This window comes from Drosophila navojoa, chromosome 2 (genome assembly GCF_054131105.1).
Source record: "Drosophila navojoa isolate 15081-1374.11 chromosome 2, UAZ_NAV_1.0, whole genome shotgun sequence".
NCBI classification, from domain to species: domain Eukaryota; kingdom Metazoa; phylum Arthropoda; class Insecta; order Diptera; family Drosophilidae; genus Drosophila; species Drosophila navojoa.
This window is the reverse complement of record NC_142890.1, coordinates 21,670,307-21,687,497: the sequence shown is the minus strand read 5'-3', so window position 1 is coordinate 21,687,497 and position 17,191 is coordinate 21,670,307. Positions and strand designations below refer to the sequence as shown.

At 36.8% G+C, this 17,191-nt stretch overlaps 1 protein-coding gene across 1 annotated transcript; it reads right to left on the bottom strand.

Moving 5' to 3' along the window:
* Positions 1 to 8,911: 8,911 nt before the first annotated feature.
* Positions 8,912 to 15,604, bottom strand: LOC115564730 (myophilin). The gene is made up of 3 exons (XM_030389372.2): positions 15,449 to 15,604; positions 9,348 to 9,668; positions 8,912 to 9,287 (listed from the first exon to the last, which is right to left on the bottom strand). Exons 1-3 carry the CDS (start codon positions 15,452 to 15,454, stop codon positions 9,105 to 9,107), a joined length of 510 nt encoding a protein of 169 aa, XP_030245232.1. The 5' UTR covers positions 15,455 to 15,604; the 3' UTR covers positions 8,912 to 9,104.
* Positions 15,605 to 17,191: the final 1,587 nt, after the last annotated feature.

Below are 17,191 nucleotides of genomic sequence, written 5' to 3'. Positions count from 1 at the left end.
ATTTGTTTTGCGGTTAAAGTGCCAGCAGTACTTCAATAACCACGCCCCTTTGCCACTTTGCCACCTGCCCATTTTGGCATATGCCACAGTCTTAAAGAGCGCTACACCATTTTAAAGGCAGCTGCCTGCAGTGGCATCCACTCCATTTGCATTTGCATGCGTTCCAAGGATTATTTAAATATTTGTTGATTTGCATACGAAAATGGCGTGCTGGCGGCGCTGCACACCTGGCAATTGCTCCTAGCACCTGTGGGACTGCTACACTGAACAAAGTTCCTGACTGTGCTGCGGACGGGAGGGCTCGACTAAGACATGCCTCTGACACGGGCCCAGAGCGGCTGTAACTAACACTGAAGCTCAGTTTTAAATTCAAGCATACACATAGAGAGGTGTAAAAGGAGATGTATGAATATATATTTCTCAGCTGAATGGGCTAGACATTTGTCGAAAGTTTTATCTTTTCAGCGAGAAGTTGAACTTGAATGAAATACTTTTTGTTATATTATTAAAATAATAAAATAAAAATAATAAAGTAATAAATAAAATAAAAATAAAAAATGTACTATAAAAATAATATATTAACAATATATAGTATTGGAATAAGTTCTAATTTAATTTGATGTAATTTTGTATATTATTTTTTTATTTTTGAGAAGCCTAAATATATAAATTTAACTTGTAATTATTATACAAAAATACACTTTTGATATAAATATATAAATGTATATACGTATCTAAATAGATGATTATCAAAACTTTACTTACCATATTTATATTTTATAACAATAATTCTGATAGTATTTAATTTTTTCTCTATTCTAATCAAATGAATGTGATTCGCCTGCAATGGCTTTAAACCAGCTTTGGTTTGCTCTTGGCTGCATTTAAAACTGTCAGCTTTGGTGGCATTGCATGTGTCTTGCAGTTTAAACTTGTGGATGTCAGCATTCCATGGATGCATCACGACATCCTGACATCTCTGCATCGAGTTTCATCCGCGTCCGTTACAACCGGCTGAGAAATTGTCACGCAAACTGGACACGCAGCGCGGATGCGGACATGCACCAAATACGTGCTGCTTCTATCAGTATGTGGGAGAGTAGAGGCAGTCCCTCCAGTGCACTGGACTCACTGCCGGGCACTGGCAATGCAATTTCAAAATATTTTGCATATTTGCAAATAATTGTAAATGGTCTTGTACGCAGCAGCTGGCCAGATTTTCACAGTCGATCTTTATACTTGTGAATGGCATGTTTAGGAATTTAAGTTGGGTTCGGAGAGAACACTTAAAGCGACCCGGTTTTTTATTTGCTTGTTTGTATTACTATTTCTTTGTTTCTTTATTTTTCATCTCAGCTACCGTGGTCTCGTCTGCATTCCCCAGAACAATCAAAAATCAACGTCATTCCCATGAGTTGCGCTTTCAAAGATTTTCGACAAAGCTCGTTTTGGCATCACATGCAAATTGTATGAATGTGAATATGAAACAAGAGACATTCGACGCATAACTCGGGAGCTACGACTTTTGCGAGGGCTGCCACTAATTATATTGTGTAAATGTTAAGAAGAACTTTGAGCAATATCAAGAAATGTTTCTAAATAAAAAAATCTGTAATTTAATATATGAATATACATTATTTCATTCTATTAAAGCTTTTATTATTCCTAGAAACAATTTTTTTGTTAAATAGCACAAAAATTTGACTGTTAAAATATGGCTAAATAAAAATTCAAATTTGTCGAGCACCAAATTTAGTTTGATAAAACATTAATCGACGTTTATAAAGTTTTATTGGTGCCCACTAGAATGCTGAGAACTCCTTCGATTGCGGCAACTTTTATGGCAGCCGACGCATACCAAATAGGGCCACTTACACATGCAGTTAGCTGTATGCCAGAGCCTGACAGCGCAGAGGTGGAACAGTTTCGGCATAGCAAACGACTTGCATCGAAGGTTTTTGACAGCTGTCATTAGGCTAGACTTCTGCCTGGCAATCTATTCGGCATGCCGTCAGTTCCCCGCTGCTAACTTTGCCGTCCCTCAGCACAAGACACAGACAATTAATTTAAGCCAACACCTCAAAGACGCAGAGAGAGAGTGGGAGGTAGATGGGATGGGAGATAAAGCGAGCGCATTTCATTGATGGCTGAACACGAGAATTGCAACGTGCAGTGGCTTTTGATGGAATGTGAGTGATAAAACTCACTCGATGCGCTGCACTCGTATTTGTAAGCATATTGGAAATCTTATTTATCTATATATAATAATATATTGATAATATGCAAATTTATCTAAATTTTATTTACAAAAAGTGTATTTTAAATTCCCTTTTGGAATAACTCTCGAGTATTTATTTAATATTTTATGTAGCGACATTCACAGTCGTTGTTGTCGCGTCCTTTAAGCCCTTAGCATGCGCCTGCCTAATTGTCAGCCATCCAACTGCCAAGTTATCAGCGTGTAGCACAGGATTATCACGCGCGCTTCTACTTAGCTTGTTGATAGCTGCAATTGCAGCGGGAAAAGCATCAACGTGCAGTCTGACTCGCCATGAAAGATGTACTTTGCCAGCTCTGCACCCAGCAAGGGAAGCTGTTTGACTGAACATGGCATCAAGCGCCAAGCTCTACCCTAACTAATATTTTAGTCTTCAATCCTGACGCAGCTGCAAGTCTGCTGGGTCTGTGCGAATTTAATTCACTTGTGACTTGAGAACATGCTTTATGTCTTTGGTACGTGGAAACACACACTTATATGGAGTATGACTTTGTGTTAGAGGTCAACTCCAATATAGTTAAAAAAATATATAAAAAATTATAAGTAGATATATATGCTAATGAATATAGTAAATAAAATATATTACAATTAAAAATCAAATTAATTAATATAGATATGGAGGTCAATTCATTGTAAGTATGAAGAGAAAAGTTAAAAAATAAAAAAATAAATAAAAGTAAATAATTACTAATATAAAAGATATGCATACTAACAAATATAATAAAATATATAAAAAATGTAAAAAAAAAAAATCATATTTATGCAATGAATTATCTAGAGAAAATACAAGTTATTAGCTACTCTGCTAAATTTATATTCATAAAAATGTTTACATGTCAGATAAATCAAAAAGAGAAATTTATCGGATTGGCATGGGCCAAGCAATTATTAGCACATTACGACAAAAGCAGATAAATCAATTTGAATTCGGCGCATTTCAATTACGAATTTGGCTCGCTGAAATAGATTTTGCCGGATGAATGCAAATGATGCTAAACTGTGTTCAGTGGCCAAGCACTGCACATGCGAGTATATTTAGAGCTGCGGCAATTGTTGACGAGTTACGAGAGCCGTTTGCACATTGGCATTCAATGGAAATCCTTTTCCCCCACGTAATTACAATTAAAATAGATGAGCCCAGCACGCCCTCGGCTGGCGGGCCACACGAAGGGCTCGGCGAGCGCAGCGCGTTAATTGCAAATTTATTGAGGGCAATAAATGTCAGCGGATCTTGAGGTTGTCAAGGCTTCCACCGCCTGGACATGTTACGACAGTGGCCATTCGACTCTGAATTAAATTGAATTGTGGCTTTGATTCAGCGAATGCCAGCCAGAGATTAAAATGAATCGATGGATGCATCGCCAGGCAGCAGTTGCTTAAACACTTTCCATTCTGTTTGAAACTGTAATTCAATCTTAAATCAGCTGAACATTGATTCATTTTCGGGCCCATCATGAATACCTTTGTGCATACCAGAAGCTCTTTGAGAGCAGGCGCGAGTACCATATGGGCTACAATCGCCCCGTGCACCGCAACAACTTCAATTCTTTTGGCCAACGTTAAGCAGATTCAGCTGCAAATATCGCCGAACCACTGAATGCAATTAACGCGCCCCGAACTCCATGGAAACCCCGAGAGTGTGCAGTCAATTGTAATTACGTGCAATAAGAATAACATTACCATCAACGCAACACAACCAAATGGGATTAATTAAAATTGTTGCAGGCACCGCATGTGCGTACGATGATATCGTCAAGAAATTCGAGAGCAATCGAGAACTGCTCTCCATTCAAACTTAAAAATCAAGCTAGATTCATTTAGATGTGGAATGTATATGTATGTATAGATATATGTTCTATTGACTAAGCTTGGACAAGGGAAATGATAGGAGAAAATATGCAATATATATTTCAATAGTGCCTGTATTATATAAATAATAATAAATCCCATCCTATGGCCTACTCAACTAAAAACATATTAAGTCAACCTGTTCAGTATTTTATATAAAGTAGGGCCTCAAAAATGAAATGGAATAAATAAAACGAAAAAAGAAATCCATAAAAATGTCAAAAGTCACTTGAAAATGAAAAAAGCCAATTTCTTACCTTAAAGCTGAAATGCTGAGCTTTGATTATTGAAAACGAAAAGAAAGAAGAAAAAAAAAAAACAAAAAACAGAACAGAAAACGTCCCACGCATAAATCAAGTCATAAGCTGTCTCTGGATTATTAATATGCTCAGGAAAAAGAATTTCATGATTTATTGGCATTAGACAAACGCCAAATGTGCAGGTTCCAACTCTGCTTGGCTATAGGATTAGCAGGAGGTGGCAGCAGAATGCCACAACGGATAACAATCAAGCACACAGGTGAGTGTGTGTGCGACCATGTGTGTGTGTGTGTGAGTGTGTAACAAGTCAATTTGTAGTGCAAATTTGCTCAGTTTATGCAGGCACAAATCATTTTTGTATGCTGCACGCTGGCCACAGCAGAACTGCGCGAATTTTAATGCATGCTCTGCCCCAAAAATTGTGTGTAAGCTCGTATAAGTTTGTGTGTGTATTCAGTATATTCCCTCTGGCAACAGAGCTGTAAGGCAGATGTATGCAGTAGCCAAAAGCAAATGTAATCATGTGAATTTTTGGCATTGGAAAAACGAACTAACTAATAAACATTTTCTATTTCTCAGATCTTAAAAATCAAAGTCAGTTTGCAGCATTTTTGATCTCTTCAGCTTTGCTCTAAATTCATCATATTTTACATTTACATATTGCTTCAACTCTGAGAGATTTCTACTTCTGCTGTCTGCCAAAAATTCGTTTTTCATTTTAGCAATTTTCATTGGAGCTTGATGGGCACTGAAACCATATAAGTTTTTGTCAACTAGTCATCGTCGACTTTATAAACTTTGTCTGATTTTCCTTCGTATTATACTCTTATTATAAAATACAAAATATCTCTATATTGAAGCATATTCTTTAGTCTCTCCCTCTCTCTTTCTCTCAACCTGCTTTGGTCATTCAAAGGGCATTTGGCGGTCGGTCAACAGTGGCGTATTCAGTTGTTACATGGATTTGTTGCCTGGTTTTGGTTTTGTTGCTAAGACTCTTAACTGGCGTTTGGCGCAGTTGGAGTTGGGACAACAAGAGAAACAGCGACTGAACGAACAGCAACAACAATAATAAATACAAGTGCAGCCTCGACTATGGTTCCGGGTTTTGGTTGTGGTTCTCGCTCTGGCTCTGGCTCTGGCTCTGGCTCTGGCTCTGGGCTTATTATGATTGCAACAAGCAAGTTGGCTGGCAATTATAGCCCGGGTCGTCTGAAAACTAACAGAGAGAAACGGGAAGAGAAAGAGAGAGAGACAGAGAGGGAGAGAGAGAGAGAGGGAGCTATGTAGGTTACGAATGACTGTTTAATGCGCTTGCTTTGGTGTCATTTGCCACAGTCCCTTGTTTACAGTCCGAGGTCTCGGTGCAATTGAGCTTGAAATATGTTTGAAGTGCTTGCGCCCATTTCCAGGTCCTGGCGAATATTCGGCTTTGTACAGATCACAAATGCGCTGCTCCAAGTGCCGGTCGCCCACAATCCGCTTAAAAACTGTACGCACCTCTGCTGCTAACGCCTCAACGAAAACGACAATAGAGAGAGAGAGAGAGAGAGAAAGAAAAAAAATGTGTCGTCGTTCCAGTTTCTGCTCGATATAAACCGTTTCATTTACTGTGCAACGTGCGGGGAGTAAAGTATCGAAATCGCTTGTAGTTAAAGTTTAACCACCGCATTGCAGCTATAAATTGTTACAAAGTTTCAGCAATTAGGTAGAAATATTTTGTGCTAGCTCGGAGCTCGGAGCTCAAAGCTCGAAGTGCTGAGCGCACAGCGCTGAGCTCTGAGCTTCTCTGCCAACCGCATCACCGAAAACAACTGCAATGTGGCTAGCACAAAATAAATGCCCTTCCATGTTTAAGCCAAATAATAATAAAGAAAACAGCTGTATTTGCCATTGTATTTGTTGCTGCCATTAACTTTGGCCTGATTGCCAGCCCCTCGCCCCCTTCTGCGTGCACCTCTGCCACCTCAGACTGTGCTTGACTGTGTTTCTTTGGAGAGTTCGTTGGAACTTATGGCCAACAAATAAAGCTTAGGCAGCCAACGAACTGGACAGGCGAAATGCTAAAAAGCACTATAATAGGAAGTGAAATTAGCCAAACTGCAGAGATAAGCCAAAATAGAAATTAAACAGATCATAAAATCCGAGTGCTGGCATAAGCTTTCTATTAATATCAGGCCAAGTTGTTGCCCAGGCAACGGTAAAGTGGAAATGGTGGCTGAAACATCCAACCCACAGAAAAAACATGGTTAGAAGTTTGAATATTGATTTGATATAGATATATTTAAAATGGGAGAGAATTCTTTTTTTATATAATTTTTTAATTAAAAAAGGCAAATCTAAGGGGACTTTTGGCATTTAATTTATTAAAGTGTTGAGCAAACAATGAATCGTAAATATGGCTAAAATGTTATTTATGACGTGTAAATATTTGTGAAAAATAATTGTGACAATAATGACAATAAAATTGCTAAATAAATCTTATCGGGAGAGAATGTCAATAAGTAAACAAAATGAAAATCGTGCAACCATAAATTTCTAAGCAAACAAAAAATTAATTCAAATGATTTATGGCGATTTTTTAATCATATAATTTTAGCAATAATGTATTAAAATCACTTTAATGAAATAAAATAAACACGAAAAAAAAAAACAGCACTAAATATATGAATAGTAATATAATAATGGTAGCTAAGACAGGGAAGACTAGAGCTACCCTATGCTGAAACTTGTATTTATAATTTAAAATTATATAAAATGTATTTGTATTAGATTTCGGAGTTTCAGAGAGAAAATGGAGGAAATTATATCGTATATAGATCTGTCTGTCTCTATTTTTGAAAGGACATACATACCCCGCTGCTGGACTACAGGGTATATCATTCAAAAACAAAGCACTTCAATGTAATGCCATTGCTATTTATAAAAAATATATAATAAATTATCATTGAGCGAACGAAAAAATAATACAACATAAATTAGACAAATGCAACAAATTGAACAACAGCTACAAAAGCAATTCGCTCATGCCACGCCCACAGATGCTAAACACACACACTCACACACATATGGACTGTGGACAAATTCAGCAAGCGGAGTAAGTCAACAATTCTCATTGTCAGCTTCGGCTTTGAGCAATAAATTTTGCTATCAGAGAAAACTTTTGTGGGACGAGCCGAGAGGAGAGCTATTTGTAATATAATGAGCATTTGTCTGGCTGTATCTATGCTTATATATATATATATATATGTGTGTGTGTGTGCATTTGGTATGTTTGCGTACTGCTGTGCTTATTGGTTGCATCAATTGTCAACATAAATAAAATTAAATGTTTATCCCTGGTGTGTAGCAGAGACAGGAATAAACTGACAACCAGCAGAGGCTGTCACACACACACACACACATACACATTAACAGACAGACACACACACCTGTCGGTGGCTGTCAAAGTGACCATTTCATTTAATACAAACACATCGTTTGCTTGTTTCTGCCCCCGACAAGTGGAAATTAAATACAATCTTCGCACGCACACACAGTTGACTGGGTCACGGTCTATCCCTACTATTCTCTCTCTAGCTCTCTCTCCTTCTTTCTCTCTCTATCTCGCTCTCCTAGGGAATATAGAAATTGGTGCAAATCGCCATAAGGTGGCATTACCTTTTACCAGCCACGCAAAATTTCCATTTGCTTAGCATAGCATATTTGTTTAGTCACCTTTACTTAGCTCGCAGTTGGCGGTTTTGCCCTTTAGTGTGGCCTTAAAAAAGATGTTTACACTGTTAAAATGAAAGTGTTACTAATAGTGTCTCAGAGTTTTAAAATATTATTAGGCAACAGTTTTTGTTTGCTGAAATTTCTGCAGGGCTTAAGTCAACGAATTACTCAACTGGCATCGTATTGAAAGCTCTTTTAAATTTCAGACAAAATCGCTGATATTGATTAATTAATTGCCAAAAATAAATTGAATCGAATATTGAAATTTGACTTCCATATTTCCAACAAACTTCATTCCCAAGAAACTCTAATGAATCGAAATTCTGACTCTTTTGTTCAACCCTTCCCATATAGTTGCTCTGTTTTTTGTCAGTGCACACAATCAGTTCTCGCAAAGTATACTCTGGGCATTTGAGCGAGAGCTAGACAAAAAGAGAGAAAGAGAACGAGAAAGGGAGAGGAAGAGTGAGAGAAAAATGTCCTTGACATTTCTTATGCTTATCGTTGTCAGGGCAGGCGTTGAAATTGTAATTTGTTTAATCTCAGGTGGGCAACGAGCAGGCACAACGAAGACAAAGAAACATTGCTGTACATAGCCATATGTGTGTGTGGGTGTAAATGCTGGGGTACGACTCTATTCGGATGGGGTGTCTAGAGGTGCGATTGGGTGTGTGAAAACCACTTAATCCGCGCGACAGCTGCGTCTGCGGTCGCAGCATGTTTTTCCTAATTAACAGCAGAATAATGCTAATCCAATGGGAATGGGAATGACGGCAAAGTACATTGCGTGGCAGAGAACAACTTGATGTTTATATTAAAATTAATTAATTTATTTATTTCATAATATATAAATTACATTACCGAGTGGCCCGCGCTGCGATGCCAAAAATATAAATGTACAAATCAACTTTCTTTTAACTAATTTGTTGCGTGGGTGATTGTTGGCATTGGTATTGGTGTGTGTGTGTGCGTGTGCGTGTGCATGGGTGCTGATTGCCGTTTTACATGTGGCGCGTGTTGCTGAAGCCGCCATGGCCCGCCTGGGACGCACCCTTGTTGTAGCCCATCTGCAGGTTCAGCTCGCCCTCATGGGCACGCAGCTGCTCCTCGGTGAAGGTGCGCTCGTTCTTCTCGGCCATCTTGGGGCCCAGAGTGGGGCCAGTGAATTCGGGATGTTTTTGTGTCTATCGAAGGAAAGTAATATTATTGGGTGATTCAATATAGCTTGTTCGGCAGTCACTTACAATGCGGCCCAGGGCGTAGAGCGAAAGGGTCACTTGTGGAATATTGCGACGCTCGAAAAGATCGGCAGTTTGGAAAATCTCCTCCTCGGGCACGCCGTACTTCTTGACAGCCGCCTGGAAGCGCTGAATGTTCTCCATCAGCTGGAAGTTGGTGCCGCGCTCCTGAATCTTCTTCACGGAGCCGGGGGCCAGCTTATTGATCAGCTTGCACAGCCAGACGCCGTCCTTGAGGATGTCCTCGTACTGGCCGCTGGGCACCTTCTCGCCGAGCACGGCGAAGATCCAGTTGAGCACCTCCTGTTCTTGTTCCTTGTTGCGTGGCTGCAATAGAGTAAAACGATGCCATTAGCTGTGTGTCCAGTAAATCAGTCTCTAGTAATTGAGGACAATTTGGCAACACTTCCATTGACCGAGCCCCAAATGAAAAAACTGCGCCCAATTGCCCAAAAGTAAACAGACAAATCTCACAGATTGCCCACATTCAGCCGAAAGTCAACAGCATGGAGGCTTAATTTCGCTTCCCTTGTTTTTTTCTTTTTTTGCACTTAGCAAAGCCTTGGGTGAACTGCCCTTAAGCCAGACACCCAGCTCGAGAAGCGGGCATCTGCCCTTTGGCCACAACAAAGTGAAACATGAGAATGGAAATGGAAATGAAAACGAAAATGAAAACGAATAAATGTACATTCATTTTCCAATTAATTAATTTCGATTTTAATGGCGCGCCACGTGGAAAGCTCAACCGATACCGAAACCGAAACCGCGGCCAGCGCGCACAGACGTCGCAGTTTATGTGACACTTTTCGCTGACAGCCAAAGCCACTAACTGTTTAATTGAAATTTACTTTGTGCGCCCGGCTGAGAGAGCAACGCCTCACTTGGGTCGATTTGTGACTGGCAGAGGGCGCCCGTCCTGTCCATTTGCGACCTGTGGCCCTAATTAGGCCCATGAAAAGAAGTGGGCGGGGCTAAAAGGATTTCCTCGGAAGTCTAGGCGCTCTGCGAAAACGCATAACAATTATCTCCGCACAAAGCTGAACCGAAATATATCAAATTTTATATAAAGAGACGACAGTAAGAGCGTAAGAAAATAAAAGGTCGGAATATTTACTTAAAGTAAATGTTATTTTATAATTCATATTTATCCATTGCCTGACTTTAAATATATAATATGAGCAGCCGAGCATAGGATGCTGACGGCCTTAGATGCACAGACAACAAAGAATTCCATTCAATAATTGAAACACCACTCCAAGACTGGGATTAAATCAGTTTTAGTTAATATTTTAGCTTAATTCTCTGCTACAGAAACTTCAAACGATCTATTTGATGTGGACAATACTTTATTAATTGCCCAACGTCGCATAGCAAGGGAAATCTAATTAATTTGACTAATTAAACCCCCTGCCCCGGCTCCATTTTCATTTCGAATATTGAAACAGCATGGCGTATACGCAACAATTGACTGATTGAACAATGTGCATACACATTTTAATTGAAGTCCCATGGCAGCGGGATTTGTTAATATTTATGGCGAAAATGTTGTGATTTTTAGTTATTATTGCGGCCGTGCTCATTCATACATTGAAACCTGTCATTTGATTTGCGGCCAGCCATGAAATTAAAATAAATTTTTGCTAACCGCGCTGTCAAAAACCGAACTGTCCACGAAACTTCAAATATTTGGTTGGGCTCACAAGTTGTTCTTGTGTGTAATACAATATATGCAGATCAAGGGCATAAAAGTGCACAAATAATAAATGAAAAATGTAATGCTGCATTGAGAGTTCTATACTGAAGTATGTTGTTTATGTTGTCGCTATTATTGAATGCATGTTGTTTCAGGCGGCACTGATGCATTACCTTATTTTGCGAATATTAATGCTGCATTTCAATACTTCTTTATTATTATTGGTTTCATCTGCATATATGTACTAGATGTATGTATATATACACATTTTATACATGTACTATTTATTTATGGGCTTGTTTGGTCGATATTTCAGTTGGAGCAGAACCACGCTTAAATAGCCGCCAATGAAGCGAGGGCATTTTAATGAATTGCACATCAATTTGCATTCGCTGAGGCTTCGATTTTAATTTCTGCGAATCGACGTAGCTGGGCGGGTGCTCCCTTGCCCTTTTTTCATTTTTGCTTTTAATTTTTAATTGAATATACAAACACGAAACTAACGAGAGTGCTGTTGCTGCCGCTCTGAAATTATTAATTGTTTTTCCGATGTTCAATTTTATTTCATTGCTGATACTTTTATTGTTATTCACAATTTCACAGACAGCTTTCCACAGAGATAGTGAGCCGACAAGTGCAGCCGCATATAACGAGTCGTTGAATTACTGAGAATTACGCTATAATTTATGAGCATATTTATTTATTCAAGGGTTGCAGTTATCGAGCTTCAAGAGTCTCATGAGAGAAGCTCGAAAATACGAAATGAAAATTAACCAGTTAATTTCAATTCATTGATGCAATGATTAAAAGAAGAAGAATCAGCACTTCGCAATATATATTTAAATTACATTTTTATCAGAATATTTGCTGTTTTTAAATATGGGTAAATTAAATAAAGAAGATATTTTAAATTTTAATAAGACTTAAGTATATTGATTATACATTGCAATTATTGTGCTATTGATATGATATTTTAATTAAATTTTAAAATCTTGTCAAAGACATGAATAAAATCATTAATAATAAAGAAGTTTTTGGCTGTCAAATTTATGTTTGAGGCATATTGATTCAATAGAGTATTATCATATCAATAAATAGCTTACACCTGCTATTTTGGAAGTTAGTCTTTTAGCAAATAAAATTCTTTAATAATTTAACTGAATTTTCTATATACTTTATATATACTTTTTATGTACCTTTATATTTGTTAAATCCACTTTAATGAAATTTAAAAACAAACAAATGGGTTTATCAACTTTTTCAAAAAAAAGGTCATTTGATTCCCTGTGTTATATATTTGGGGTTTCATTTTGCTTTCATCTCTCTACGATAGTGAGCACAAAGGCATGCCTTATAATTTTTATATTTTCCATAGTTCTCAGCATTTTATCAAATGTGAATTCCACAGAATTCTGCATGCACTTGACACGCCCTGTGTGCGGGACAAACTGGCGTTGCCTTGATGCTGGGTACATGGACAGCAGCCGTGACCTTCAAATAACCCCCAATTTGTGCTGGCTGGCGACCCGTTTTCACTTTACACTTTTCAGTTTTCTGTTTTCAGTTTTCAGTTTTTTTCAGCTGTTTGCCTTTTTTCGGCCGCTGGCATAAATAAAAATTTTCATTTGAACATAAAGATAAACGTTCATTTTTGCGTTCTTTTTCTCTATTATTTATTTATTTATTTTTTTTTATTCTGGGCGCCAAAAAGTGTTGCTGTTGCTTTGTTGCCGCTGTTGCTGACTTTGCTATTGTTGTTGTTATTTCAATTTGTCATTTGGAGCAGTGCCAATTGGCGACCGCCACCCAACATTAACCGACCAAGCAAATGAAATAAAAATGTGCATTCGGCGCCCACACGACTAAGCAGACCGTTCAGGCCATTATACCATTGGCTTGGTCGAATTTAAAGCGGGTATATACGAACGCTTCGAGTGTGTCAGTGTGAAAATCTATTAAAGATTTATGATTCCCTTCCGGCTAAAGAAATTTTACATTTTTCGCTTAGCAACATTTCAGGCAGAGCTTTAGAGTGCTCAGATTGTGAATGTCTACACCGAGCAGGCTCTACTGTACACACATTAAGCAGTTTATGCCCTAACAGCGTAAATTACATTTTATGTTTGTATTAAAACTTTTTATATTGTATTTGGATTGTTGCCAACGAAATTGGCAGATGCCGGTCAATAATTTTCCTGATTTGTCCTTGCTGTGCAACAGTTTGTTTGTGAACAATAAACAAAATATGCAAAGCAATAAATTAATTATTTTAGGCATTTATTTTACAAATTTTGACTCGAACTCAAAGAACAAAAAGAAAAAATATTTGAAGAAAAATAACTTATTAGGAAATCTACAATTTATAGAAAAAGTAAATATATTCTTTTGGTAATATGTATCTTTTTTGTTTTATAAATTTTCAGAATGTTTGAAGCATTAAGGCATTATTTTTCAAATATTTTTTCTTTTATTATTAGTAATGCACTAAAGTTTTTTAATTATTCTTATTATGTTTTAAGATTTAAAATGTTATTTGTAGTTTTATAGCCTTTTTTATTAAGCGTATAGCATAAAAATAATTAAAATATTATTCAATTTAATTCATACACATGAGAAAGAGAATTTTTATACACATACATTTTTATATCACAATTATACTAATGCTACTATTTATCAATACTATTATTTAGCAGTACTACCATATACCATTACTAATATTTATCAACACTAAGTAAATACTTATACTACTATTTACCAATACGACTATTTAGCAGTACTACTATATACTGATTCTATTATTTATCAACACTACTATTTACTTATACTACTATTTGCCAGTACTACTATTTACTTTTACTCCTATTTACTAATACTACTATTTATAAATCGCATATTAGATTCTCTGTTGACGCCATGACGCCTGATATGTTCCACTGTGAGCTCATTCAGCGAGCTAACGATTTATCTCTTCCGACTGGTAGGTGTAATAGGCCTGCAGGGGGCCTTTGTTGGCCCCAGACCAGGGCCGAAATGTCAACAAAGTGATTTTTTATTTTCATAAACAAAAGCAAAAAATTGAAGAGGCGCAAATATGATATATGAGTGTGAATTATGGGCCACAGCAGCTGCCCAGTGAGTGGGTGCCTGAACATAGCGGATGTGCGCATGTATCAAGGCATGGGCGTGGGGCGAACAATGCAAAGGTCGCTTCTATATTTATTGTTAATTGACTGTTTAAATATTTAATCAATAAAAATTTTTAATTGAATTCCCAAACATTGCGTGCCTTGCATTTGTGTGCGCCTATAATTGCTTACTTAATTAAACAAAAATCAATTGAAATATTCGCTTATGGTAATAATTAAATGTGATTTCGCATGCAAATTAAAATAATCAGGAAATATGACCATTCCCCACTGAGGGAGTAAAAGTCTAGCCCTATGGAAGTAAGCTGATTACCAGATAATAAATTGATCCTAGAAATATTTAGTCACTCAGATTGAATTAGCAAACATACATAATTTGTATATTTTGATTTATACTTATGGAAGGTATTTCGAAATTTATTCTAGAGGAAGAACAGAGAAACTCTATTCATATGCCTTGTAGTATGTAGTGCATTGCCTCTACGGTTTAATATACTTGAGAATTTCTTACAATTTCCATCAGTACGTGACTTTAATGAAATTTAAACAATAAAATATGCATTATATTCACATAATTGCTTTTGTGTGTAAATATTTAAATGTAAATAAGCAAAGTGCAGGCTTACGGAGGCCATTGCATGATGTTTCAATTGTAAACTGATCTCACTTGAAATTTACATGCAAAATAATTAAATCAATTAATTGAAATTTATTATAATAATAGGAAATATTTTTGCATGCATATATACTCATATACTTATATATACAATTTATGAGTAATGTAAAATTTATTCTTTATGTTAATGTTGTCTTTAACTATAACGAAATATTTTCCACACTTATTGAATAGCCCATTTAGCTATTCATAATTCCATATTCAACATAATTTACTATTCATTTTTTAAGTAATTCAATTTAAAGCAAAGTAAAGCACAGTTGTGATCTGTGTGTATTCACTAAGGAAATTTAATTAATTTAATTTAATTTCAAATAAAGATTAGTGTTTTATTCTTATACAAATGTCCACTTGATGAATTCAAAACAGCAACAACAATAATCCATTATTAACAATTACACTCGAATGGAAAATATCAATAAATTTACATATATAGTTTTTATATATTTATATTATATTTTATTTTAATTTATATCATATTATTTTTATTGTATTTCGATTTTACTTTATTTTATTTGTATTATTTAATTTTTTTTTTATGTTTTTTCAAATTTTGTTCGAAATAAATAATTTTGTTTCTTGTTACACTTACAGCCATTGTTCTGTTTGATTTGAAAAATGCAAAATTGAATCTGCTGAGCTATGCGCGACTTCTGCGATCAAAATTGAATTTTCGACTGACGCAAGTTGCTGAAACAGTTTTCCATTTATCCTAAGAGGCCAGAGATAATTTAGGAAAATGCTGAAAATGTTTTTTTAGGTTAGCCTAATGCCACTGCCAGCAGCGATGCTGATAGCGGCATCGCGACGCGTCGGCAGCGACACCAGCAGCGACGCCAACGCCAACGCAGCGTTCGGCATTAGACGCCGCTTCGACTGTTTCTCGAATGCCAAAATCGCCAGAAATAAAGCCAATGTAGGAGGCAGACAAGGCGGACAAACAAATATAGATATGAGCAGCGGAAGCTCTTTATGACGTCACAGCCCCAACAACAACAATAGCAATAAACTATTACAAAAATATGAAATTATGTAGAAGTGTGGCAACATCTAGTGCCAGAAAACGAAAACTATTTTCCTTTCGCTTTTCTGCCCCACCCACAAATCGACAGCAATTTGCCAACAAATTGCCATGTACTGAGTGCTCATTTGTATCGGATAGATACTGGGAAATGTTTGTGTGTGGGCGCCTCTGTCAGATGTCAAGTTCAGGTATATTATATATACATGTGTATATATACATAGTATCTGCTGCAGCTTCTAACTAATTGCACATTTTTGATTAATTAGCGCACGTTTCTCACACTTGCAGCTAATTTCAGAGATGACGTTGACTTTGAACTCGTATATTTTTATGGCACTTTTTTCTAGAATGTCACTTAGCGAAAAAATGCGTTAATTTGCTTTTTGCTTTTCGCTTATGGCGAATTTCTTGCTATTCACGCTTCATTTCAGCCAAATGGACGCGCCCCACATGAAGGCCGCACGAATAAAATTGTAATTTCAATTAAAAGTTTTCTCTGACATTCAGAAATGCCAAGCATTTCGCTGAATGTAAACATATTGCAGAGGTGCTTGCCAGCCAGGTCTACACAAACACACAAACACAAACCCACACCCACGCACATACATAGAGCAGGCACAGCAACGAGGTGCTGGAACTTTGTCATTCCATTTGTTTATTCGTAAGCAATTAAATTATCTAGCAAAACATTTTGATCAAGTTCAAGTTGAAGTGCGCCGCCATTGAGCATATTTTGAGATACTTTCACAAACAAATATAAACAAAGCATCTGGAGGCACACTCGTTTCATCTACCACCTGAAGCACATAAATTTTCACACCTCTGACGTTTATTTTCTATGCCAAGCAGAAATATATCTATTTGCCTGCTGCCTTTGTTGGGTGCCGCGGCTCAATGAGCCGGTGGTCCGCAACAATTTTTCAATTTCAATGAATATCAAACTCAACTGAGGCGAAATGCTGTTGATATAGCTGTGAGTGGTGAGTGCTAGTATTATGACTTGATTCATGAACATAGTTTTATTTTTATTTATTTTTAATTGGAGATAAGGCCGTCAATGAATCGCACTGCAAACTAACGAGCATCTGCTTTCAAGTAAATTCAGATTCGAACGAATTTATATGCGTATGGCATATGCGTATTTTTATTTACATTTTGAGATGAATTGAAGTATTTATTTATAGCATATATATTTACGTTAAGCTCCAGAGATTTCCATGCGAAAAATCTCCAGTTTCTTGCATAGAAGCTTAAGAGTCACGTCAAAGGATTACATACATATATTTATGAGCTTAACTGGGGTCTACTTTA

Excerpts from the sequence above, each read along its gene's own strand:
- LOC115564730 (XM_030389372.2), bottom strand. Across the intron at positions 9,288-9,347 it reads TCTACGCCCTGGGCCGCATT|ACACAAAAACATCCCGAATT; the intron begins GTAAGTGACTGC and ends TTCCTTCGATAG.